General features: G+C 38.0%; 3 protein-coding genes and 1 long non-coding RNA gene across 4 annotated transcripts; all 4 read left to right on the top strand.

Annotated features, from left to right (window-relative positions):
* Nucleotides 1-446: 446 nt before the first annotated feature.
* Nucleotides 447-1,977, top strand: LOC109184433. The gene is made up of 2 exons (XM_019334435.1): nt 447-1,679; nt 1,936-1,977. Exons 1-2 carry the CDS (start codon nt 447-449, stop codon nt 1,975-1,977), a joined length of 1,275 nt encoding a protein of 424 aa, XP_019189980.1.
* Nucleotides 1,978-11,936: 9,959 nt separating this feature from the next.
* On the top strand, nt 11,937-14,278 carry LOC109184432 (disease resistance protein RGA2-like). Its single transcript, XM_019334434.1, has 3 exons — nt 11,937-12,757; nt 12,837-14,133; nt 14,186-14,278. The coding sequence occupies exons 1-3, from the start codon at nt 11,937-11,939 to the stop codon at nt 14,276-14,278; spliced, it is 2,211 nt and encodes a 736-aa protein (XP_019189979.1).
* A 45-nt stretch (nt 14,279-14,323) lies between these two features.
* On the top strand, nt 14,324-15,654 carry LOC109184480. The gene is made up of 3 exons (XR_002054784.1): nt 14,324-15,024; nt 15,182-15,249; nt 15,332-15,654. It is a non-coding gene; the product is annotated as an uncharacterized LOC109184480 (long non-coding RNA).
* A 5,661-nt stretch (nt 15,655-21,315) lies between these two features.
* Nucleotides 21,316-25,215, top strand: LOC109184431 (putative disease resistance protein RGA3). Its single transcript, XM_019334433.1, has 3 exons — nt 21,316-21,600; nt 21,746-21,985; nt 24,463-25,215. Exons 1-3 carry the CDS (start codon nt 21,316-21,318, stop codon nt 25,213-25,215), a joined length of 1,278 nt encoding a protein of 425 aa, XP_019189978.1.
* The last annotated feature ends 683 nt before the right edge of the window (nt 25,216-25,898 follow it).

Below are 25,898 nucleotides of genomic sequence, written 5' to 3'. Positions count from 1 at the left end.
TTAGCAATATTATTATTTGTATTATTATTTGTCACTTTAATATTCCTGTTATGTTTACTAGTCTTTACCTAGGCCTAGTCTTATGTTGGTTTCCTAGTTGATAGGAGTTGTTAGTCTATTAGTATTGTAATCTCTATCTTTATCGTTGTTGAATGAAATTCAAATTATCTCATCTGGTATCAGTTAGACCTGGAATCCTTTTTTTTCTTTTCCTCTCTCCCCGTAAACAATCCAATCGCCTCTCTCTCTCCGTAAACAATCCGGCCGATTGACGCCATGTCTTCCAATTCCTCTGAGCGTACCATCTCTGCCGGTGGCACTCCCTCTCCGACCACTAACCAAAATACCCTCTCCGGTGCCCACCATTTCGTATCGATAAAGCTTACCTACCGTAACTATCTTTTCTGGAGGACTCAATTAGTCCCCTCTTGCGTGGTCAAGAACTCATGGGGTATGTGGATGGCGAGTTTCCATGTCCACCACCCATGATTGATGCTACTCCGGTAACGGGCGAATCCATGACATCCACCTCCACTCCGGTTCCTAATCCAGCTTATAAAGCCTGGATCAAACAGGACCAGACGTTGCTGTCTCTTCTCATCTCTTCCCTCTCGGATGAGGTGATGCATCTTGCGGTTGGCAAATCCACCTCTAAAGATGTTTGGGAATCCATTAGCGCAGGACTCGGCAGTTCAACCCGTGCACGAACTCTTGGTCTACTCAGCCAGTTTCATGGTCTGCGACAAGGAGGCAGCAGCACATCCGATTACCTTGGGCGTGCGCAATTGTTGGTGGAGGATCTCGCGCAGGCTGGCAGACCAATCTCACTCGACGAACAGAATATGTTCGTCTTCCGGGGGTTGCGCCCGGAATACCAGGCGATGGCTTCTTCATTGACAGCAGCCGGGAACGCGGTCACCATTCCACAAATTGCGGACTTCCTTCGCGCTCAGGAGTTTATTCATGCGGATGACTACCCGGCGTCTGGTGATCATGCAACTCCAACAGCGTTCTATGCTGGCAAAGGTGGTAACGGAGGCCGTAACGGAGGCCGGCATGGTTCTGGCAGTCACAATTCCGGACGCGGTTTTGGCAATGGCGGACGCGGCAGAGGAGGCTCCGGTGGTCGCGGGCGTAACGGCAGGGGTGGCGTGCCTCGTTGCCAAATATGTAGGGCTCAAGGTCACACGGCTGCTTTCTGCTATAAGCGTTACGCTCCGCAGCAGTCTCCGCAAGCAAACATGGTGGTTCCGGGCGAAGAAGATGCGGCTGCCCAGTCGGCTTCCGGGTGGTTTCCTGATACGGGCGCTACTGCTCATGCCACGCCGGACCCGTCTATGCTGACCCAGTCTGATGAATACACTGGTGGTGATGTTCTGCGTGTTGGGAACGGCGCAGGTTTGGCGATCTCACGAGTTGGCCATGTTTTTATACCATCTGTGTCTAAACCACTAAGTTTAACAAATGTCCTATATGTTCCTAATCTTTCGGTCCCATTACTATCTGTTTATCGTTTAACAAATGATAATCGTGTTTTTGTTGAGTTTCATAAAAATTGTTTCATTGTGAAGGATTCGGTCACTCGGGCAGTTCTGCTTAAAGGGTCCACAGAGGGCGGTCTATACAAGCTTCCTATTTCCCAGTCGCATTTTGCTTTTCTCACATCCCGTGCTATACCGGTAGTCTGGCACCGCAGGTTGGGCCATCCCCGTGCGCATGTCCAGAATCAAGTCTTACAGTTGTGTCCTGTCACACCAAATAAAACCTCACCGGGCGGGTTGTGCACTTCGTGTCAGCTTGGAAAATCGTCTAGATTTCCATTAAATAGAGTTCCTTTATCAAGTAGCAATGTGCTAGATTTAATTTATACGGACATATGGGGTCCGTCACCTGTAATCTCTACTAGTGGATTTCGTTATTTTCTGCTTTTTGTAGATGATTATTCTCGCTTTTGTTGGTTTTATCCCTTACGGGTAAAATCTGATATATATAAAAATTTCGAGTCGTTTCGAGTCATGGTAGAATGCCAATTTTCGCGTTCTATCAAATCTGTTCAATCTGACTTAGGTGGGGAGTACCGTAAATTACATCAAACATTCGAAAAATTGGGTATTGTTCACCGTCAATCTTGTGCGTACACGCAAGAACAAAATGGTAGAGTCGAAAGAAAGAATCGTCACATAGTCGAAACAGGGTTGGCCTTATTAGCTGAAGGCTGTGTCCCGCAACAATATTGGGACTACGCCTTTGAAACAGCAACAAGCCTAATTAATTATTTACCAACTCCTGTACTCAATTCTGAAAGTCCATACAGTCGTCTCTATAAAACTCAACCACCATACACTTTTCTGCGTATCTTCGGGTGTCGGTGTTATCCCTATCTTAGGCCCTACAATCGGCATAAGATAGACTATCGCTCGGCACCCTGTGTCTTCCTAGGTTACCCGTCTTCCTTTAGGGGGTATAGATGCATGGATTTAACAAGTGGGAAAGTCTATATCTGTCGTCATGTACGATTTGACGAGACTGTTTTTCCTTTTTCAGAATTGACAGCTCAGAATACAAATACACCGGAACCACCGGCCTTGCCTTGGGCAACTGGCCCCGTTGTATCACACCAGCCTCCCGTACCTGTTATTGACTCCGGTTTACACAGGCCGCCGAGTCCAATACCCTTGGCACAGGAGGCAACCCCCTTAGCTATTGAAGCACCAGTTAGAGCCGTGGCTCGCAGAAAGCGGGCTGCACGGACCGAGCCTCAAGATCGAGGGCATACAATGAGGCTTCGACATATGACCCGAGGCACTAGCGAAGATTTTCAGGCTCTCAGTGTAACCACTGATCCCACCTGTTATTCACAGGCAGTTGGGCACTCTGAATGGTGTGATGCGATGGACCAGGAGTTCAATGCCCTGTTACATAACAATACTTGGGCTCTTGTTCCACCCAAACCGGACATGAACATCATCGGGTGCAAATGGGTCTTCCGTACCAAACGCACCGCTGATGGTGCAATCGAGCGATACAAAGCTCGTCTTGTGGCGAAAGGGTTCAATCAGGTGGCTGGCGAAGACTTCTTCGACACCTTTAGCCCGGTCGTCAAGCCGACTACAGTCAGGCTACTCTTTTCCCTAGCTGTCTCACGCAGCTGGACTCTGAGGCAACTCGATGTCCACAATGCTTTCCTGAATGGGCACTTAGCAGAAACAGTATTGAAGCAACCTCCGGGTTATGAAGATCCGACACACCTAGATCACGTGTGTCACCTACAGAGATCTTTGTATGGGCTTAAGCAAGCTCCACGGGCCTGGTTCAAGAGATTACACGACTACTTACTTTCTGCAAGTTTTTCATCATCCAAGACGGATGTTTCCCTATTTCATTACTCCACGGCTGACTCACGAGTATACTTGTTAGTATACGTCGACGACATTATTATGATGGGCAATGATCCATCTCTTATCACTTCTCTGCTAGATCGTCTATCATCGACGTTTAAGATTCGGGATCTTGGAACGCCTGGGTTCTTCCTTGGGATTGAGACTGTCAAAACTGACACTGGTCTCATGCTATCCCAGCGCAGGTACATGAAGGACATTCTGAGTCGAGCCGGTATGACTGACTGTAAGCCGCTAGCCACTCCGGCTGCAGTTACTCAGCCTGTCTCATTTACTGCTGAGCTGCACGATAATCCAACCCAGTATCGTCGTGTGGTGGGTGCTTTACAGTACTTAACTATCACACGGCCCGACTTATCTTTTGCTGTGAATCGACTGTGCCAGTTTATGCACACACCAACAGCTGAGCATTGGGGGTTGGTTAAAAGGGTACTCCGGTATATCAAGGGTACTCTAGACTACGGCTTACGACTCACTGTCTCCGAGTCCTCTTCTCTACATGCTTACTCCGATTCAGATTGGGCAGGCTGTCCTCTTGACAGAAAGAGCACTGGTGGCTACACAGTGTTTTTGGGGTCTAATCTGATCTCGTGGTTGTCCAGGAAGCAGCGCACAGTAGCTCGTTCATCGACTGAAGCGGAGTACAAAGCCCTAGCTGATGTGGCAGCTGAAGTCACTTGGGTTGTATCGTTACTCCAGGAACTTGGGCTACACACTGGCGTTCCGCCGACCCTCTGGTGTGATAACCTAGGCGCAACATATATGTGCGCTAACCCAGTTTTTCACGCCAGGACCAAACATGTGGAGATAGATTTTCATTTCGTCCGCGACAAGGTAGCATCCGGAGAGTTAATGGTCAACTATGTCTCCACAAAAGACCAGCTAGCGGATATCTTCACGAAGCCGCTACCAGGGCCGCGCTTTGCAGCGCTACGTGACAAGCCCAATGTTGTGGCATACCACCCTTGTGCTTGAGGGGGTGTGTTAGCAATATTATTATTTGTATTATTATTTGTCACTTTAATATTCCTGTTATGTTTACTAGTCTTTACTAGGCCTAGTCTTATGTTGGTTTCCTAGTTGATAGGAGTTGTTAGTCTATTAGTATTGTAATCTCTATCTTAATCGTTGTTGAATGAAATTCAAATTATCTCATCCACATAAACTCTTAACTCTTAAAAAAAATTCTCTGTTTTGAATGTACATAATTGTATAATAGAATATACATAATTGTATAACAGAATACACATACACTCCGTCGCGTCAATTCCCCCACACAACTTAACAAAATGACGTCGTTTTGGGAGGGCGGGGCGCACATTGCTATGTGCACCGTAGTGCACGGTATAACGATTTCTACATTTTCCTCGGTCAATGGAAAATGTTTTCCGTTGACTGGATTTTCCTACGACATCCAAACACTAAAAAGTCGAAAAATATTTTTCAGAAGTCGTTTTCCAAGTTTCCAAACTAACGGACCCTAAATACTTGATTGGTAATGATAATGAATATTGGTGAAAATATTTTACATGTTTGGTAGTAAGATTCACAATACAATATGAACCTTGGTACAACCTGTAACAATTGTCATTCTCCTTCCAAGCCAACAACCTTCTCGCTTCATTGTGTGCCTACATTCTTCGCTTCAAATCCCTTTTTTGCTTAAACAAGTTTAATTGGAATGATGAAATTTAAACTAGTAATGTGTATTGTATCCGGAACAAAATTAGAATATTAGAATGGCATTTTAAAATGACAGTGTGATTCATATTTTATATTGTCATTATGGCATTATATGTTTAATTTCAATTCAAATTTGGTTGATATTCATCATTTTGGACCATTTTATTATATTACTAAAGATAATGAAATAAGAGAACCAATGGTAAACAAAACAATCACAACTAATAAAATCTGGTGTAATGTGTGAGAAAGGGGATTAGAGAAAAGAGGGAGAGAGTCGATCGGTCTTCTTTTTCTTTTGAAGCAAAATTTCCCATCTGAAGCAAAAGAAGATGGAATGAAAATTGTAAGAAATGAAGTTATATATAGCAATTTATGCTTCACACCACTATGGGAAATATGACTCATTTGCACTCCTACTTATCATATATGGAAACCTTGTACTCTTGAAACACAAGTTTAATTGTTTCAAAGTTCGTACAAAATTGAAGGCATAAATTCAATTATGTACATAATTATATAACAGAATACACATACATTTTTTTGAAAAGATAATACACATAATCTAACATCATACATAATATAGATAAACTCTTAACATAAAACACAAACTCTTAACTCTTAAAAAAAATTTCATGTTTTGAATGTACATAATTGTATAATAGAATATACATAATTGTTTAACAGAATACCTATACACATACACTCCGTCGCGTCAATTCCCCACACAACTTAACAAAACGACGTCGTTTTGGGAGGGCGGGGCGCACATTGCTATGTGCGCCGTGGTGCACGTACGGTATAACGATTGCTACATTTTTCTCCGTCAATGAAAAATGTTTTCCGTTGACTGGATTTTCCTAAGGCATCCAAACACTAAAAACTCAGAAAATATTGTCGATATTATATGATTAATTTCAATTCAAATTTGGTTGATATTCATCATTTTCCGTTGACCTATATGCTGACTATTTTACCAAACACCAAACGATGCCATGTTTTAAGCTGCCAATCTCTTTGGCTATGACTTCACACATTCTGCAGCCGGGTAATTTATACATATATACTGTTGGTCCCGGTAGGGTTATAACGAGAGTCTAGAGGGGGGGTGAATAGACTCTTTTCAGATTTTGGCAAATAACAACCTTTCGGCGTTACAGCGCAGCGGAAATATTAAGTTCGTTTTAATTACTTTGCACAGTTTGATGTTTTAATGAAACTTTCGGTTTGGGCGCAAATGATGATACGATGCAGAAAGAAAATCGCGAAAGTAAAGAGATAAGAAGACGAGAGTTTTTATAGTGGTTCGGCCAACTTTGCCTACTTCCACTCTTCTTCCACAACTTATGGAAGGTTTGCACTATCACTCGTTAGCACAAATACATGAAAGCTTCCTTGATCACTAAGCCGGACAGCTTCCTGTAGGTTTTTCAACTCCGCGAGTTTACTCCGCCTCTATCAACGTCTTCTTCAGAGTTGAGGTTGATAGAAAATGATTTCTGATTTCTCCAACGTGGTGAAGTCTTGACTAAATGAAGGATGATCGCTTCTTATAAGATGCAAGACTTCTTCAAGGTGGAAGATAGGGAATAATGAGCTTCTTCAAATAGCTTCACGCCTTGACACTGGTTCGCAAAAGCTTGGTGAGAACTGAGATTGTTTAAGAGATTTTGCTTGATAGTATTATCGAGTGAAAAGAACCAGCACCTTCTTAGTTGATGAAGGTGGGTTTATATAGGTGAGGGAAATTTCATTCGTTGGAGGGAGATGAAATTTCAAACCTATTATCCAGTGGGTAAGGACCGGGGAGCTTGCTGCATTAAATGCTCCATTAATGTGGTCTGTACCATGTATCCGTTGAGGGTATGGATAGCCTTAGGGTTTTGTCCTTTAGCTTCAAAAGGATGGTACAACTTCATTTAATGCTCCTTGGTATGCGTGTCCTACATGTTGAGGTCCTTTTGTTCCTAGGATGGTTAGTCAACTCAGACAGTAGTGACATTCTTCTTGTTATTGAAGAGAATGAATGTCTTGATTAATCGTCAAAATGATAACTGTCTCTACTAGGTGGTTGATAACCTTTGATGATCTTTCGTTGTTGACGCTTCAGCCTTCGTGCTTTGTGTCTCTTTTCGTCGTGTTAGCCCTAACAAATGAACATAACTCGTTTTCGTGTGTTTGTCTAGCTTAACACGAATTACAATGTGAGTTATGGCAACTTTTGTCTAGAACGAAAGCAGCGATTAAAAATAACGAAGGTTAGGGGTCTACACTCTAGGTTACATTGGTATCATCAAAATCCTAATACAAGTGTTCCTAACATATACATATACTCGAGTATTTATTTATCAGACATCTCTTACTAGGTACAAAATCGTGAAATTAATTTGCACGCAAGAGTCAAAATTTATTAGGGGGATTGTGGAAGATGTAATGGAGAAATTAAATCTTATTACATTGAGTGTCATATAATGCAGGAATATAAACTCGTACGATTGCAATAACCTTGATGGAGTATCAATACGAGTTGTTACACTTTGTACCAATTATTCAAAGTTGTTTAGAAACCAGTGATATCTAATGAAAAACAGAATAAAATACTAAAGTAGGACTAACACCTATTTAAACATGAATCCTATAAATCAACTTCAATTTTTGAAGAAGTCTATACATGTAATTTGAGTTAATCCTCTAGATTACACAAATTGTCACCAACTTTGTTTCTCAATAACGTTTGTATTTATCGGTTATGTAGTTACTACTCCAGATACCACACAGTCCGAACACCTTTAATTTGAAACTTCAATTTCTTCCTCTTAGGAAGTCCCAATATATAGTCGTTTGCATGTTTAACAGACAATTGTAAAGGAATGATCTTGTCCAAAAGGATGATGAGAGATTTTTGGAACTGACAACAACTTTCTTGACTTTGTATTTTATATAAAATCCTAGAGCATAACATGATCATATGGTCCAACAATATTAGATCAAAGACCATATTTGTTACAAACTCTATCCAATACCTCTAATATAAATAAAACACTTTTGGAGAAATCGATCGGTACTTGGTTTAGAGAAATCGATCGGTTCGGTTCAGTTTTAACTAATCGAAATCTGATCGATTTTTTTTTATTTATTTTATTTTATATAAAATATACTCCGTATCTAATTGTTATGAAATAAATGAAATGGAGTGGATGACCAAGGTGATGTTCAAACCCTTAACCATCAAGTTTGGAAAGCAAGAGTTTTACTCACTAAGTTATAGGCCCATTTGTGTCAATACATACATGATAGTACCTTTTGAACTAAATTCCAGTTTCTAGGATTTCATTCTAGTGAACAAACTGGAATTGATATTTCGGTTTCTGGGATTTCATTCCAGTTTCTTTAAACGATTATGTGTTGAAAATTTTTATGAATATTTGAAAGTTATTCTTTTAATAATTTTTGTTTTTCAAATATTAATTATATAGATGGATGTCTTGTCATCAACAAAAAATTTCAAGTGGCATTCGAAGTGAGAAACCTGAAGAATTGATCGGGTGAAAAAGGAAACGTTCAAACAGTGAACTTCCACGAAAATCGAACCGAACACCGAAGCGAACTTTAATGTTAAACCGAATGATTTGATTTTTTTAGAACTGAAAAAACTGAACCGAAGCCCGAAACGCCCACCTCTAGTGCATATACTTCCTCGCAAGATGAAACGAATACCATAATGCATCACCACTATATTAATTGTACAGTATAATACAATACATATATTATTTTTCTTATTGCATATGTAATAAAGTGAGGTACTTAATTTTCATTCACAACAATGAAGTCATTGATTTTTTTTTTTTTTAATTTCCATTCGTTGTTGAGACAAATTGTTTTGGGAGTTTGTCAATGACAATTGCTACAACTGTTGTCAAAAGATGATGAAAATAAATAATTCAAAATATATGGTTACAATAGATATTGTTATAATGATATAATAAAAATTAATTTACAAATTTCTTTAGAAGTTTCCATGCATTGATAAAATTTTGAGAATGATGCGTTATTTTGTTCAAATGGAGCCAGTGGGATGTCAACATTGTCAATTCGATCTTTGGACAATGGTCCAACTATATTGTTTAAAGTGCATGTGTAGTTGTATTTCTTATCAACAACTTTGTAGTTAGGTCGCACAGGTCGGACAATGATGTAAGAATAATTTTGTTCGATAAAAAAATAATAGTACAATATTTGTAAAGTAGTGTACAATTGTACCATTATAAAAATACATACACAAAATATTAATACAATAATGTCATAATGACCTAAATCATTTTCAATAATACAAAAGCATAATTGAAATATTAAGTCTTGTTTTAAATAAACAAAAAAAAAAGATTAATTAAACGAAAAAAATAAAAAACTTAACCTAATTTTTTTAAAATGATTATTTAGAACAAGGTTCCTGATTTATACTTTTTGATGCTCAACTTTGAATGATATGGGCAACTTATATCGTGCACCACGGTGCACAGGCACAAAACGACGCCGTTTCAATTGCTGTTGACGAGGATTGACGTAACGGAAGCTGTGTCCGTTCAAACGGACCAAATCCCATTATGTGTATTCGGTTAAATGTTTCTGTGTATTGTGTTATGAGTTTATGTGTATTCTGTTAAGAGTTTGTGTATTCTGTTAAGAGTTTATGTGTATTATGTTATGAGTTTATGTGTATTATGTTAAAAGTTTATGTGTATTATGTATTATGTTAGATGATGTGTATTCTATTATGAGTTTATGTGCATTCGAAACAGATGATTTTTTTTTGAGTTAATACCCAAAATGGTCCCTCGACTATGCCATAATTACCAATTTGGTCCTCAACTACCATTCTTACCCAATTAAGTCCTCAACTATGTAACTTTTACTCAATTAAGTCCTCAACTATACAATTCTTACCCAATTTAGTCCTCAACTATACAATTCTTACCCAATTTAGTCCTCTGTATTAATTTGACTGTTTGTTGACTGTCAAAAGTCGGGATAAAATTATAATTTTACAAGATTTCTCCTTCCTCTCCATTTAGTAGCGCCAAACCATGCAGCAATACACTCCAATCAGATTTCGATCGTCAAAAAATCGTTGGAAATCAAATTCATGGGCTATCTGATGCATAACCACTACTTCGATACTGACAAGTTTAGAACCCAACCGGAGCTTATTGCTACATTGTTTGGCGCTGCTAAATGAGGAGGAAGGAGAAAACTTGTAAAATTACAACTTTATTTCCACTTTTGACAGTCAACAAACAGTCAAATTGACAAAGGACTAAATTAGGTAAAAATTGTATAGTTGAGGACTTAATTGGGTAAGAATGATAGTCGAGGACCAAATTGGTAATTACGACATAGTCGAGGGACTATTTTGGGTAGGGCGGGGCGCACAAACAATGCATTGTGCGCCCTGGTGCATGATATAATGATTGAATGATATGTATTTAGTTGGGCTAATTATTTGACAAAAGTTTATGTTAAATTTTATACTGTATTTTTTAATACATTTTAACATATTCATAGTATATGTTTAACAATTATGCTAACTTTGGTTGGGATGAGGTTCAAACCTAAGACCTTTCTTATTGAAATTAATGAGCAAGTTAAGAATAATAAATAGTTAACGGAATATTCGGTTTCTAAAGTTTATAATAACGGAATGCTGGGTTATTTAAGGGAAGAAAATAATATAATAGAGGGAAAAGAAAGAAAATCATTAAAAAATAATAAAATCAAAATAATATGAGTCATTTATTTCAGCAAACAATTACACCAACACTTCTTTTAACTTTATTGACTCATATTAGAGCATCAACACTTGTGAATTTGTGAAGGTTTTTTAGAACAAAAAATCAAATGGTGGTTTTTTTTATTGATGTGGGGATGGATTTTTAGAATTTTTTTTTTTCCTGCAAATGTAGTATTTTTGTGGGATCCACCATTTGAGAGAAAAGAGGGAAGGCATTAAGTTGTTGCGCGTGAAGCGCAGCCAGCACGCCTGGTAGGCGCGTGCGGCACGTGCCTACTGGGCGTGTTTTTGTTTCAGTTTTAAGCTTTTTTTTTTTTTTTTACTTTTCATCTTGAGGCTGTTAAATTTATTTATTTATTTATTTATTTTTCTTCTCCTTTTTTCTTGCCCTCTTTCTCTTTTTTTAGATGAAGCTTAAAAAACTCTGAAAATGTTTGAAATGATATGGATGCTCTTAGATTTGTATTTGTATTGTATTTGTAGATACTGGCAATACTATGAGGGTGTTTGGCAAATAGGTGTTAGCTGATAGCGGTTAGCGGATTGAGTTAGCAGGTCTGACTAGTTGATAGCATTAACTAGTTGTAATGTGGAATGATTTTGGTAAATTAGTTGTTACAAAGTTGCTTTTGTTAGATTAGCGAGTAACTTTTTAAAATTTAGCGTTATAGTGCAATAAACTATTACAAAAAACTGATTAACCAAACACTTATAATAGGCTGTTTAACTAAGTAAAATAGTTAATAATAATCAAACAAATCAAAATTAACTGATAAGCTAACTATGTTACTAAACATGATCTAGCTAGGCCAGTACAATATGCATAAACAAATACGGGGAAGTATATTGCGGTAGTAGTATATTACACTTTGAATTCATTAAAATAAAGTAAATTACATTTTTGTAACTTTATATTATATTACACTTTGTATGTAAGCATAGGAATGATATATGATAGCAACAGACAGACACAAGCAAAGCAAAGCAAACCAATTAAACCTTATCATCTCATCTATCTCTAAAACTCTTCCAGTCTCCACTGCTACAGATCGAGTACAGAGTGAACAATGGCCGACGCTATCATCTCCATTGTTATGGATCAGCTGTCCATCATCATCAAGGACCAAGCCCAGGAGCTAAGAGCAGCGCTCGGTGTGGAGAAGGAGATCAAACACCTCCAATCAAAGCTCAACAAAATCAGGGCGGTGTTGGATGATGCAGAAAGGAGAAGCTTCAAGGAAAAGGGCGTCAAGCTGTGGGTGGAAGAGATCCAAGACTTGTGCTACGATGTGGAAGATGTTCTTGACCAGTGGAACACCAGAACTCGCAGACAACAGATGGAGGTTGCAGCAGCTCCAGCTGCAGGAAGCTGTAGCTCTTTCCTGCCTTCTTGTTTCCATTTCAAAAGGATTGTTATGTATCGTGACATCGCCAAGAAAATAAAGGAACTTGATTCCAGACTTGATCGGATTACGAAAGAGAAAGATCAGTTCAGATTTGATCATGCATCTGTAGAGCGCACACAAACTAAGCGAGTTAGCAGTGTTTCGTTTGTGGATGAATCAGAGATTCAAGGTCGGGAATCAGATGCCAGTGCTTTAATAAGCAAGTTGTTGGAGATTAATAATAATAATGGCCCCCCTGGTCCTGTAGTCATTTCCATAGTGGGCGCGGGAGGGATAGGGAAAACTACCCTTGCTCAACTAGTCTATGGTGATGAACAGATAAAAGCTCATTTTGATGAAAGGGTGTGGGTTTGTGTTTCAGACACTTTTGACGAGATCAAGATTGCAAAAGCCATTGTTGAGTCAACCACTAAAAGCTCCACAGATCTCTTTCAATTGCAAATGTTACTGGAAAAAATCCAAACCACTTTATCTCAGAAAAGGTTAGGTTCAACCTGTTAAAATAATGCTATATATATATTATTATATCTGAGTGTTTATATTGTTTATATTTCCCTACAGGTTCCTACTTGTGTTGGATGATGTGTGGACAGAGGAGAATGCAAAGTGGGCGCCATTTAAGAACTGTCTCCTCAAGGTTGGAGTCCCTGGTAGTATAATCTTGGTAACCTCAAGGAGTGAGAGAGTTGCAAGAATGATGGGAAGTGTGCATCTGCATCCGGTGCAGCTCATATCCGACTCAGATGCTTGGTTGTTGCTTAGTAGGATAGCATTTTCCGAGAGAACGGAGGAGGTTTCTAAGAAACTGAAAGAAATTGGTCAGAAAATTGCTCAAAAGTGCAAAGGACTACCCCTTGCGGTTACGGTCATGGGAAGCCTGCTACGTTACAAACACACTGAGGAGGAGTGGCAACATGTTTTTGATAGTAAAATCTGGGAGATGGAGGAAGTGGAAACAGATCTCTTTCCTCATTTGTATCTAAGCTATGATGATCTAACCCCACAGATGAAGCGATGTTTCTCGTATTGTGCTGTCTTTCCCAAGGATTATGAAATACATGTAGAAGACCTCATCAGAATTTGGATGGCACAAGGTTATCTCACAACAAAAAATGGAAGAGGTGATCAGAATCAGATGGAACTAAAAGGTTGGGATGTTTTTCGAAATTTAGCAATGCGTTCTTTTTTCCAAGATTTGAAGAAACATGGCAGAGATTCCAACATCATCATATATTGCAAAATGCATGACATAGTGCATGATTTTGCCGAGTTTATTACCAAAAACGAATGCTACAGTATTAGCCCGCATGAGGATGAGGTGAAACTTGAAAATCACCGTCATTTGTCATGGCAGAAAACTGGAAAACCTTTGGACCCTGCTTCCATTTGTGATGTTGTTGGAAAACTTCGCAGTTTTTTTGCTAAATACCTTTCTCAAGAACAACTTACTCCAAATATGTTCAATGCTCTAAAATCTGTGAGAGTATTGGGATTGTATGGTTGTAAGTTGTCGGAACTCCCAAAGGAGATAGGAAATTTGATTCATCTAAGGTACATTAATTTAAAACGGAGCAAAGTAAAAGAGTTACCTGATTCAATTTGCTCTTTGGATAACTTGCAAACCCTAAATCTTGAAAGATGTGAGTGTCTTTCTAGACTTCCTGAAAGGATTGGAAATTTGTGTCACCTAAGCAAGATTGATTTAAGTTATACCATAGTAGAGGAGTTACCTGATTCAATTTGCTCTTTGGATAACTTGCAAACTCTAAATCTTAGAGGATGTGGCTGTCTTTCTAGACTACCTCAACGGATTGGAAATTTGCGTCACCTAATCAAGATTGATTTACATAGGAGTAAAGTAGAGGAGTTACCTGATTCAATTTGCTCTTTGGATAACTTGCAAATTCTAGATCTTAAAAGATGTAAGCGTCTTTCTAGACTACCTGAAGGGATTGGAAATTTGCGTCACCTACGCAAGATTGATTTACGTTGGACCAAAATAGAGGAGTTACCTGATTCAATTTGCTCTTTGGATAACTTTGAAATTCTAGACCTTCAAGGATGTGACTGTCTTTCGAGACTACCTGAAGGGATTGGAAATTTGCGTCACTTACGCAAGATTGATTTAAGTTATACCAAAGTAGAGGAGTTACCTGATTCAATTTGCTCTTTGGATAACTTGCAGATTCTAGATCTTCATAGATGTGAGCGTCTTTCTAGACTGCCTGAAGGGATTGTAAATTTGCAACACCTCAACAAGATCGATTTACGTTGGAGCAAAGTAGAGGAGTTACCTGATTCAATTAGCTCTTTGGATAACTTGCAAACTCTATATCTTCATTGATGTGAGTGTCTTTCTAGACTTCCAGAAGGGATCGGATATTTGCATCTGAAGGTATGGTGAAGCTAATAACTCATCTGCAGCTTTAATTTGTACGTAGTTGAAGTGTTTGAGCGAGTGTTGTGAGTAACTCCAAGGGGATAGATAGATGGGGAAGTTGAAGTAATTAGTAACTCCAAGGGGATCTGAGGGGAGGAAGCAGATGGAATTGATTGAAGATTCCAGTCCAATCTTCTCAGTAAATGCAGCAGATGACCGAGATTTGGAGGAAGCAGTGTAAGGTATTGGGAATTTAATTTGCTGGCCAAGCTTCTCAACTGGAGGGGTCTTACAATTTAGGTGAACATTTTCTCTAGTGAAGTAACTGCAGAATTTCCTTCTGCATTGGAAACACCCAGAGAGCGGGGAGTGAGTTTTCTTTGTTATTACTTCTTTTTCTCTTTAACTTTTTTTTTGTTGCATATATTAATTTCTCTGCATGACCGTCTCACGTGAGAAATATAATACTTTTTAGATAGTTCTCGATATCTAATTTAGTTAATGATGTCCTCACTAATTGCTGCAGAATAATGTGCAAGATCTTTACAGCCTTCTGTGTTTCTTGCATGTTGAGCCATGGTGCAATTGGGCCTGGTATGCCTTATATATTAATATAACTGTATATACATGTAATAAGTTTAACTAAACTAGATTGCTTAACTTTGCTATCTTTTAGGTAGAATAAGTTAATACAAAGACATTATGAGAATAGTAATCACAGAGCATGGAAACTGAGCAAGGCAATTTTTAAGTCATTAATTAATGCTTAGGAGAACAAAGGAATTCTGTCGGGCCGGGGCCCTTGGGGTTGGGGATTCAACCTTTTGGGAAGAACAAAGGAAACAAAGGACAAGGAAGGGAGGTAGTTCATTGCCTTTTTTCCCCTCATTTTCTTGAATGCCCAAAGTTTACTTGAGAGGCAAAGCTTTATTTGGCAGCATATTGATGTCTTGTTCCTTTGAATTAGACCAATATCCAAGTCATTGAGTGTGAACAGAAAATCTCTTGCATGATAGCATCATTTTGAATGAACTAAAATGTTGTGTTATATTTTTCATATAACACATATTTTTTAGTCATAATGAAATTTAATTAATAAGTAGACTATTTTGCTTGAATATTGTTAAATTTTATTATTTGACAATTATTATTTACAATTGAACTTTTTTTTAATATGTAACTTACTTCAATATTGTAAAATATTAGTACTTGGCATTTTGGCAATACAAGTTACATTTGATTTTCTTTTAAATTAAATGTGTATTTTTTGAAAGCCAAATAACATTGGTATATTACTGAATGAACATAGCAATAGAGTCAGGAGGGACAGAGTCCCAATACATAGACTGATCCTGATCGAAAGCTAAAGAAGCTAAAGCATGTGCATGTAAATTTAAAGTTCTAGAAATATAATTCAAAGAATAGTGAATAAATAATGATAAAGACGCCCTACATTGGTCAGCAATCACCCCAACGTAGGACAAAGTCGTCGTAGAGCCTGAGTATACGGCGTTCCGTAGTTCCATGCAATCCGTTAGAAGATCGACCGCCAGTGTATTGTGCTCCTTGAGCCATTGAAAGAGCTTCCTTGCAAGCCAGTGCCTCTGCCATAAGGGGTGAGAAAGCTTCGGGTAGCTTGCCACATTTTGCCGCTACAAACGATCCATCGTGGCCTAGCAACACCATTCCGTACGTTGCTTCTCCCATGGGCTGTTTGTAACCAGCATCGAAGAAGCATCTCAGCCTAGTGTGTGTCACGCCCGTGGGAATCGTCATTTGCGTCGGCTGTTGCTGTCGGCGGTGCAAACGCCTGTACGTGTTCTCGGCCATTGTTGCCCTTCTCCAAGTCTACCCAGGTCGCGGTAAAGCCCTCTCCCAAACCGCCGAGTTGCGAGCTTGCGATAAGTAGTACATCACTCCAATCGCAACGCCACATTGTTCGTCTGTCAAGGTGTTTAACATACCCATAAGCCATGATGGTAAAGAATGAGTCATAATATTTGTGATAGGTAATTCTGAAACATTCCAAACCATCCTAGAATAATCACAATAATTTAGAGTATACATAACATCCTCATGTGCCAACCCACACATTGGGCATATAGGATCTACCTCTACCCTCTTTATAATCAGATTATCAGTGGTGGGAAGTATATTACATATAGCTCTCCATAAAAATGTCTTTCATTTAGGTGGTATCTTCAATTTCCACATTGTAACCCATTTATCAAAAGCACCTAGGGTTATTAACAAAATCACCAACAATGCGACTATAGGCATTTTTTACCGTGTATATCCCTTTTGGGTCTCCCATCCAATACCATGAGTCTTCATAATCCGGGCTAACAGGATCATAGCGATAAGATCAGATAGAATATTCGGATCCCAGGTCTTTGTCTTTGTTTGTTGATCAATTAGGCCAGCCACTAATGCTTCCCGCATAAGTGTTTGAACTAAAAGTCTGAGTTCTCTGGTAGCCAAGGGTGTCCCCATATTAATGTTGTCTATTCGTTTCCAATTCTTGAGCATACTAGATCATGCGCAGCCATAATATTCTCCAACAAAAACTTGGGCAATTTCCTACAGTCGCGTCAACAAAATTGGTTGTAGGATAATATCGAGCCTTATAAATTCTTACTGTCAGAGTGGTTGGGTCAGTATTCAGTAAGGAACCGCCATGCCTGTTTCCCTAGCATAGCCAAATTAAATGCACGCAACTCTATAAACCCCAAACCACCAAATTTCTTAGGGATGCATAATGTATCCCAAGCCTTCAAATGTATTCCCCGGTCTGCACCACCTCTCCACCATAATTTATTCATGGTTCGCTCAATAGATAAACAGACTGTCTCAGGCAGCAAAAAAACACTCATGAAAAATGTAGGCATAGACTGAGCCACACTCATGGAAAATGTGTATTTATTTGTGTTTGCAATGCACATTTGAAAGTAGAGATTTATAACAAAAAGTAATTTAATGACAATTACAAAAATATATAACAAAAAGTATCATACAAATTTTAGTAGCAATTAAGAACAATCGCTATTAGATGAGAAAATGCTACAAGAAAACAAAAATATATTTTAGCGACAGTTATAAAATCGCTACTAATAATACTAAAATTAAAGAGTATTCTTTTACTAGCGACACTTAATAACTGCCGCTAAAATTTAAAGTAAATATTAAATAAATATTAAAATCGCCGCTAAAGTTTAAAGTAAATATTAGCAACGGTTTTAAAATCGTTGCTAATTGCACTCAATAGCGCCATGAAATAAGTTTTTCATTAATTTATGCGGTTGTAGAAAATAACGGCTAAATCCTTCGCGAGACACTATTTAGTCACGGTTCAATAATTGTCGGGGAATACAATAGTGACAATTTGTAACCGTCGCTAAACATCATATAAATTGCCACTAAATACTATATTTGGTATGGTGAATTTTGAAATATGACTTTTGAAAGTCATTTTTCAAATTTTCAAATATAATTTTCAAATATACCTTAAGATTGGTGATGATGAATGAATATTAATTTGCATTTTAACTGATAACAATTAGATAGGCATTATCTTTAAAAATGTTTTTAAATTTATTAAAGTAGTTCACTTTATTATTAAAAAGTAATTTGAAAGATATGCAATGCAAGTCTCATATATTAACTTATAAATTTTAAACTTTGCAAAAGAACACAAATCAAATTAACTTACGTGCAAGATGAGTAATCTAGTTGAGTTTCAACATGACATTATCTATAAACAACTCTTATGAAGCCTAAACCCCTCTCACAAGAGTCAACACTTTTTTATTATATTTTTGAGTTATTGTCATTTTTGGTCCTAGACTTATTGGGGTATGGACATTTTTCATCCTACATAATAAAAATTACCAATTTGCAGCCACGCTTATTGGTCATTGGACACTTTTAGTCCTCCGTCAATGAAACCGTCTGTTGACCGTGAAATAGAAGGGCAAAGCTGTCTTTTTGTGTTCTTCTAATCGTATTAGTCAATGCTCGTTTTTACCCTTCATTTTCACGAGAAGATCAATCCGTTGAATCAACCTGTGTTCAAGCGAAACAAGAAACTACACCACATTGTTTTTTCAAGAATCAAGAACAAGAACCAACAGGGCGTTTGGTTGGAGGGGGGAATTATGTAGGAAAGGAATTGTAATTCCATGGGAGTTGAATTACTGGGAATAAAGTGGGAATTTAAATTCTAGTGTTTGGTTGACAGGAATAGAATTACTGGGAATTTCAATTCCAATGTTTGGTATACATGGGAATTGAAAGGGAATAAGTAGTATAAAGTAAAAAATGTCCATTATTGTTGTTAGACATTAATTTTAAGTTAAAAAAAGGAAGGAGTAATTTTGACTCATCATTATCTTTTTTTCCCAAGAATTAAAATCCCGGGGGGACATGGGATTTTAATTCCAAGAAAATGGGGGAATTGCAATTCCATGGAATTGTAATTCCCTCCAACCAAACTACGGAATTTAATGGCCTTTGGAATTAGGTGGGAATTAAGTGGGAAGAGAATTTAAAATCCCTCCAACCAAACGCCCTGCAAATGGCCTAAGCCAGTGTTGCTTAATAAACTGGATCCCTTTAGCTTAGCGGAAAAAACAATAAACAACAGTAGACTCCGAGATCGCAGCCCACCGCCATCAAAGCCCTCACCTCCATCATCTCCTACACCCCGCCGTCACTCTCCTCCTCCAAGACACCAGCGTTCCCCCTCCTCCATGACTCCGAGATCGCAACCCAAATCTCCGATCACCTCCGCCAACCGGACTCCAACACCGGCGAAAACAACCTCTGCTGCTGGCTCTATGACACCTTCCACTCCTCTGAGCCCGATCTCCACCTCGTTGTCCTCCGCTTCCTCCCACCTCCACAAGCCCCTAGCTGGCTTCGAAGCCATCCTGTTAGTCATTTCAACTAGTCTTCTTCTTCAGGCTTTATTTTGAGATAGAATTCATCAATTCATACCTTACAATTTGAGGAGCTAATCTGCTAAAATTCACGAATCTCTGTTGTCTCCCCCCTCTGGTGTCCACTTCGCGAACCAAAAATGGCTTTCCATCCACCATTGCTTGACTTTGCAGCCGAACCCTCCTACAATCCTCTTCTAGAGAGAATCGCATGAGGACACTTCTATGATTCAGAGATCCAACCTGCAATTCCCCTTCTAGACGCAGCACCGATTGAAGCTCCGCCCTAAGAAATTCCATAGGCACCGCAATTCGCATGATCGGACGATTCTTTGACCGATCGCAAACATATGGCTGATCGCAATCCAATCTGGGTTGTTGGGGTCTACGAACTGCTGAGATCTTCGAGGTCATTATCGATTACCGCCTTCATCGCTACTGAGATCTTCGAGGTCATCATCGATTATCGCCTTCATCGCTACTGAGATCTTCGAGGTCATCGCCAAACCCTTTTGGACGAGCGTCGCAACGATTTCATTTGAACAGCCCATCGAACGACGAGGAACAGATGGTTGCGTCGTCGTCTTTGCCTTTGCTTCGATTCCACGCTCGCTTCTCAACCTCTTCGTCAGTGCGGGACCAACAAAACAATGTCATTTATGCATATGATCAAAAGAATAAGTTGAAATGACAGAAATACCCCTCATTTAGACGGTCAACTAACGAGATATTAGACGAAGGACTAAAAGTGTCATACGATCAATAAGTGTGGCTACAAATTGGCAATTTTTATTATGGAGGATGAAAACTGTCGACACCCCAATAAGTTTAGGACCAAAAATGGCATTAACTCTATATTTTTTTAAACTTTTCCACAGTCCAACCCTACATTCTCTTTGTAGTAATACCCACAAATCAATCAATACTATGACTCCAATTTTCTGTCTAACCTATTAGAAAAAAAGGTGAATTATCATTTTTATTCACTATTGCAAAAATTTATCATATAATATATTAAACACAAGCTAGCATGTTGTCCTTATCTAAGTAGAGAACCAGCAAAGTCCAAATAAAATTCCCCAACTAGCAATGAGATAGGAGAAATGAATGCTTACTGAGCTGTAAAGTGTCAACAAAACAAAGACATTGAATTGACCCCTATGGGTAGGGGTGTCAAAGCAGATCGACTTGCTTCACAACAAACCTAAATTCTAGCGAACTTTTGTGGACTGGTTCGCTAGGCTCACGAGCTAGGGTTTATGTAACCCTAACTTGTCTCATGCGGGCTCAGGCGCAGGCCAACTGCGGGATTGATTTTTTTTTTTCTAAAAAAATAAATAACAATTATAACTTAAAGTCCAATAAATCCGGCTCATCAGCCTCTAATTCCCATAAACAGCCATCAACCCTTCACATTAATAAAATCAAAGGCATGGGAAACCTTTTTCAAAAGTTCTGCTGCACTTAGCTTTACCTTCATATTATATTCCTCATTTTTGCAATGATCAAAGCATGAGCATCTTCATTCTCCAAGGACATCTTCACTTCTTCAGCATGGAATCCTTTTTGAATTCATTAAAGTAAATTACATTTTCTTTTTTACTGTACAATGTAAAGCAACACAGACAGACAGAAGCAAAGCAAAGCTTGTCATCTGATCTCATCTATCTCTAAAAGCAAAATTCAGTGTCCACTAGAGTAGAGAGTACAGATCCAGTGAATCATGGCCACCGACGCTATCATCTCCGTTGTTGTGGATCAGCTGTTCATCATCATCAACGACCAATTCCAGGAGCTAAGAGCAGTGTTGGGTGTGGAGAAGGAGATGAAAAACCTGTCATCAAAGCTCAAGAAAATCAGGGAGGTGTTGGATGATGCAGAGAGGAGAAGCTTCAAGGAGAAGGGCGTCAAGCTGTGGGTGGAAGAGATCCAAGACTTGCAGACAACAGATTGCTGCAGCTCCAGCAAGAAGCAGCTGGTTCAGCTCATCTTGTTTCCATTTCAAACGGTATGTTATGAATCGAGACATCGCCCTGAAAATTAAAAAACTTGATTCAAGACTTGATGGGATTACGAAAGAGAAAGATCAGTTCAATTTTGTTTATGCATCGCCGTCTACTGTAACACACACACACGCCTCTGATCATGAACAGAGACGAGTGGCCACTACTCCGTTTGATGTGGAGGCATCAGAGATTCAAGGTCGGAAATCCGATGCCAGTGATGTAATAAGAGAGTTGCTGAAGAATGGTAGTGGAGAAGAAAAAGAAGAAGCAAGAAATGGTCCCTCTGTCATTTCCATAGTGGGGCAGGGAGGGATAGGCAAAACTACACTTGCTCAACTAGTCTATGGCGATGAACAGATAAAGACTCATTTTCATGAAAGGGTGTGGGTTTGTGTTTCAAACCCTTTTGACCAGATCAAGATTGCACAAGCCATTGTTGAGTCAATCACTAAAACAAATCTGTCTCATATTGTGCTATCTTTCTCAAGGATTATACAATAGAAGTAGATGAGCTCATCAGAATTTGGATGGCACAAGGTTATCTCACAACAACAAAGGGAACTAAAAGGTCGGGAGGTTTTTGAGAGTTTAGCAATGTGATCTTTGTTCCAAAAGAATGGATTTTGAGTAGCCCATGCATGCTTCCAGTAGACCCATATCTAAGTCTTGAGATTCTTTGTAGAACAAATACAATGTAACCCAAAAGCAGAGTAATGTTTCACAAAACAAATGAGTTAACTCACTTAACCGCTGGTATGCGTTGTTGGAGGTGTCATTATACCGCTGACACCTGCGTACCGGATTGATTTGCCTTCAGCTCAATTGGATTTATTCGGACTAATGGCCAATCCAGAAGTTTTCTCCAGCTCATTCAATGCCCTCATGAATATGTCAACCGAATTAGCATCCCCTAGACAGAAAAGCATTAATTAGATCATCCGCAAACTCCAAGTGACTCACTTTCAATGTGTGCTAATGTGTATTAAATTGTGTGCATGATCGTGTGCCCATTATCAGTCCGCACATTCCTCTATATATTACTGCTCTGATGTGAACGCAACCATATATATATATATATATATATATATATATATATATATATAGGGAAGGGTTCAGGTGCGGGTATAGCTTCCTGTGCGGTTGTGCGGTTAAATCTGAGCAGTTGATCAAATTTAGATCAACGGCTCAAATCAATGAAAATTAAAAAAAAAAAAAACGCGTGTCTGGAACAAAGAAGTATAAGCTAAGGCGCACCTTAAGTGTTAGATCTTAAGTACAAACTCACGCACATTAAGTACAAAACTCACACACATTAAGCACAACCTCACGCACATTAAGTACAAAACTCACGCACTTTAAATATTAACTCACAGACTTTAAATTTCAACAACTACTGACATTAAGTACAAAACTCACGACATTAAGTACAAAACTCACGCACATTAAGCACAACATCACGCACATTAAGCACAAAACCCACGCACTTTAAGTATTAACTCACAGACTTTAAGTTTTAACAACTACTCACGATAACCACAACCCCACGCACATTAAGCACAAAATTCACGCACATTAAACACAAAACACACGCACATTAAGCACAAAACTCACCCACATTAATCACAGATCCGCTCACCTTAATTTTGACCTAGATGCAAAAATTACAAAATTGCCACCGCGTTTTTTTAAAAAACTTTGATAATCCTGAACGTTGATTTAAGCGAGATGAAAGGCCCAAATTAAACCGCACAACCGCACCTGGGCACCCTAACCGCACCAGAACCTAAATAAATAAATAAATAAATAAATATATATATATATATATATATATATATATATATATATATATATATATATGTGTGTGTATGTATGTATGTATGTATGTATATTATAACACCTACGATCTTAAAGCTTGAAAGCACAATAATGTGTTCTGGAAAAAGTGACAATGCACACTAGAACTCTGAAAAAGACAAAAATGTGCATTGTAAGGTAGAAAATTATGAAATACTTATTGAAAATACTAAATTTAATGCATGGTCATCAACACAAATCATAAACGATCATAATATTCAACTAAAATTAGTAATTAGTTATTCATTCAAGATCAAATGTTCTTTAAAAAGGTATATATATAACACCTACGATCGAAGGCACAATAATATGCTCAGGAAGACTCAATTATATGCACTCTAAGCCAAACAATTAATATATTCACTTCAAAGGGACAACATTGTGCTTTGGAAGACATAACAACGTGCTCTGCAAGAAGGGAAAATATGCACTAGAAGAAAAAAAAACTTAATTTCACAAGATTACCAAAATGCGACCACATTTAAAAAAAAAAAAATCTCTTCATTCTGATTGTTGATCAGGAATGAATCAATGAATGTGATTAAATCCTATTTTTCACCTAAGGCTTCTATTTCACATGATTCGTTATATATATGTGTGTGTGTGTGTGTGTGTGTGTGTGTGGATCAAATGCAGATGGTGTGCTCGTGTGCGAACGTGGGGTGAGATGAGAGCCATTAATCTTGTCAAAGAACAATGTCCAAAATTAACATTGATTAAACAAAAACGCAGTGACAATTTTGTCTTTTTTTTTTCGTTTAAGTCAAACTTAAGGTGTATGGTTTTCATTTTTAAGGTGCGTGGATTCTGTGCTTAAAGTGTTTGATTTTGAAAGTTTTAAACCTTAAAGGATGTAAGTGTCTTTCTAGACTTCCTGAAGAGATTGAAAATTTGTGTCACCTAAGTGAGATTAATATAGATCAGAGCAAAGTTGAGAAGTTACCTGATTCAATTTGCTCTTCGGATAACTTGAAAATTCTAAACCTTGCAGGATGTGAGTGCCTTTCTAGACTCCTGAAGGGACTGGAAATTTGCGTCACCTAAGATTAATTGATTTAAGTCAGACCAAATTTGAGGAGTTACCTGATTCAATTTGCTCTTTGGATAACTTGGAAACTCTAAATCTAAGTGGATGTGAGTGTGTTTCTAGACTTCCTGAAGAGATTGTAAATTTGCACCACCTAAGAACAATTGATTTACATTTCAGCAAAGTTGAGGAGTTACCTGATTCAATTTGCTCTTTGGATAACTTGGAATATCTACAACTTGAAGGATGTGATTGTCTTTCTAGACTTCCTGAAGGGATTGGAAATTTGCGTCACCTAAGATTGATTGATTTAAGTCAGACCAAATTTGAGGAGCTACCTGATTCAATTTGCTTTTTGGATAACTTGGAAATTCTAAATCTTGTAGGATGTGGGTGTCTTTCTAGACTTCCAGCAGGGATTGGAAATTTGCGTCACCTAAGCAAGATTTATTTATGTCAGAGCAAAGTTGAAGAGTTACCTAATTCAATTTGCTATTTGGGTAACTTGAAAATTCTAGACCTTGAAGGATGTGAGTGTCTTTCTAGACTTCCTAAAGAGATTGGAAATTTGCGTCACCTAAAATTGAGGAGGAGTCGCACCATTTGTGGCACCCCTAAAAATGTTACATGCAAATCCAAAAGAGCACTACCACTAATAATATGTGCTAATTTGTTTGAAGCAACATGGGCAGGCCGGCACTGTGGAGATTTCTACCATCCCTACATATGGCATTGAATTTTAAACCAACTAGACCCTAACATGTTTTCTATTCAAACTATTTTATCTAATTAATTATATTTCATATTTTGTGGAATTTTTATTTGTAACATTGTATTTTTTTCTTTTTATTTTTTTAATATTAATAGTGATATGAGAGTTTTATAATATGATTTTTATTCAAATTATTGTATGTAATTAATAATATTTCATATTTTGTTTTAATTTTTTATATCTCATTTTGATGTATTTTTATTTTTCATCATATAATAATTAACAACAGTTATGACTTGGTCTCTAAGTAATTTTTTTCAAAATATTTCATTTGTTTTTAATCTTTCGCCCCTACTGACGAAGATTTCTAGACCCACCCTTGTAAGTGCTACACTTTGCCTCATAACTAACAAGCAATTTAATTGTAATTAGTACTACATTTTTCATCATATGTATTATATTTCAATTTAAACTTGAACTATCTCACCCAAAAAAAATCATGAGATGATCTCATAGGAGAGTAACTTTAACCAAATTTTGTTGGTTGATTATATTAACATATCTTTCAACTACCAAATTTTGCACACAAAAAAAACAAAGTCAATAAAGATGGTGAATTGGTTGGTTAAACAAAATAATATTAGTAAAAACTTTTTTTTAAAAATAAACAAAGGCTTAAGGCCATAAATAAGAATTCAACAAGTATA

Source organism: Ipomoea nil, unplaced genomic scaffold (genome assembly GCF_001879475.1).
Source record: "Ipomoea nil cultivar Tokyo-kokei standard unplaced genomic scaffold, Asagao_1.1 scaffold1262, whole genome shotgun sequence".
NCBI classification, from domain to species: Eukaryota; Viridiplantae; Streptophyta; class Magnoliopsida; order Solanales; family Convolvulaceae; genus Ipomoea; species Ipomoea nil.
The sequence above is the reverse complement of the archived record's forward strand: the minus strand, read 5'-3'. Positions and strand labels throughout refer to the sequence as shown.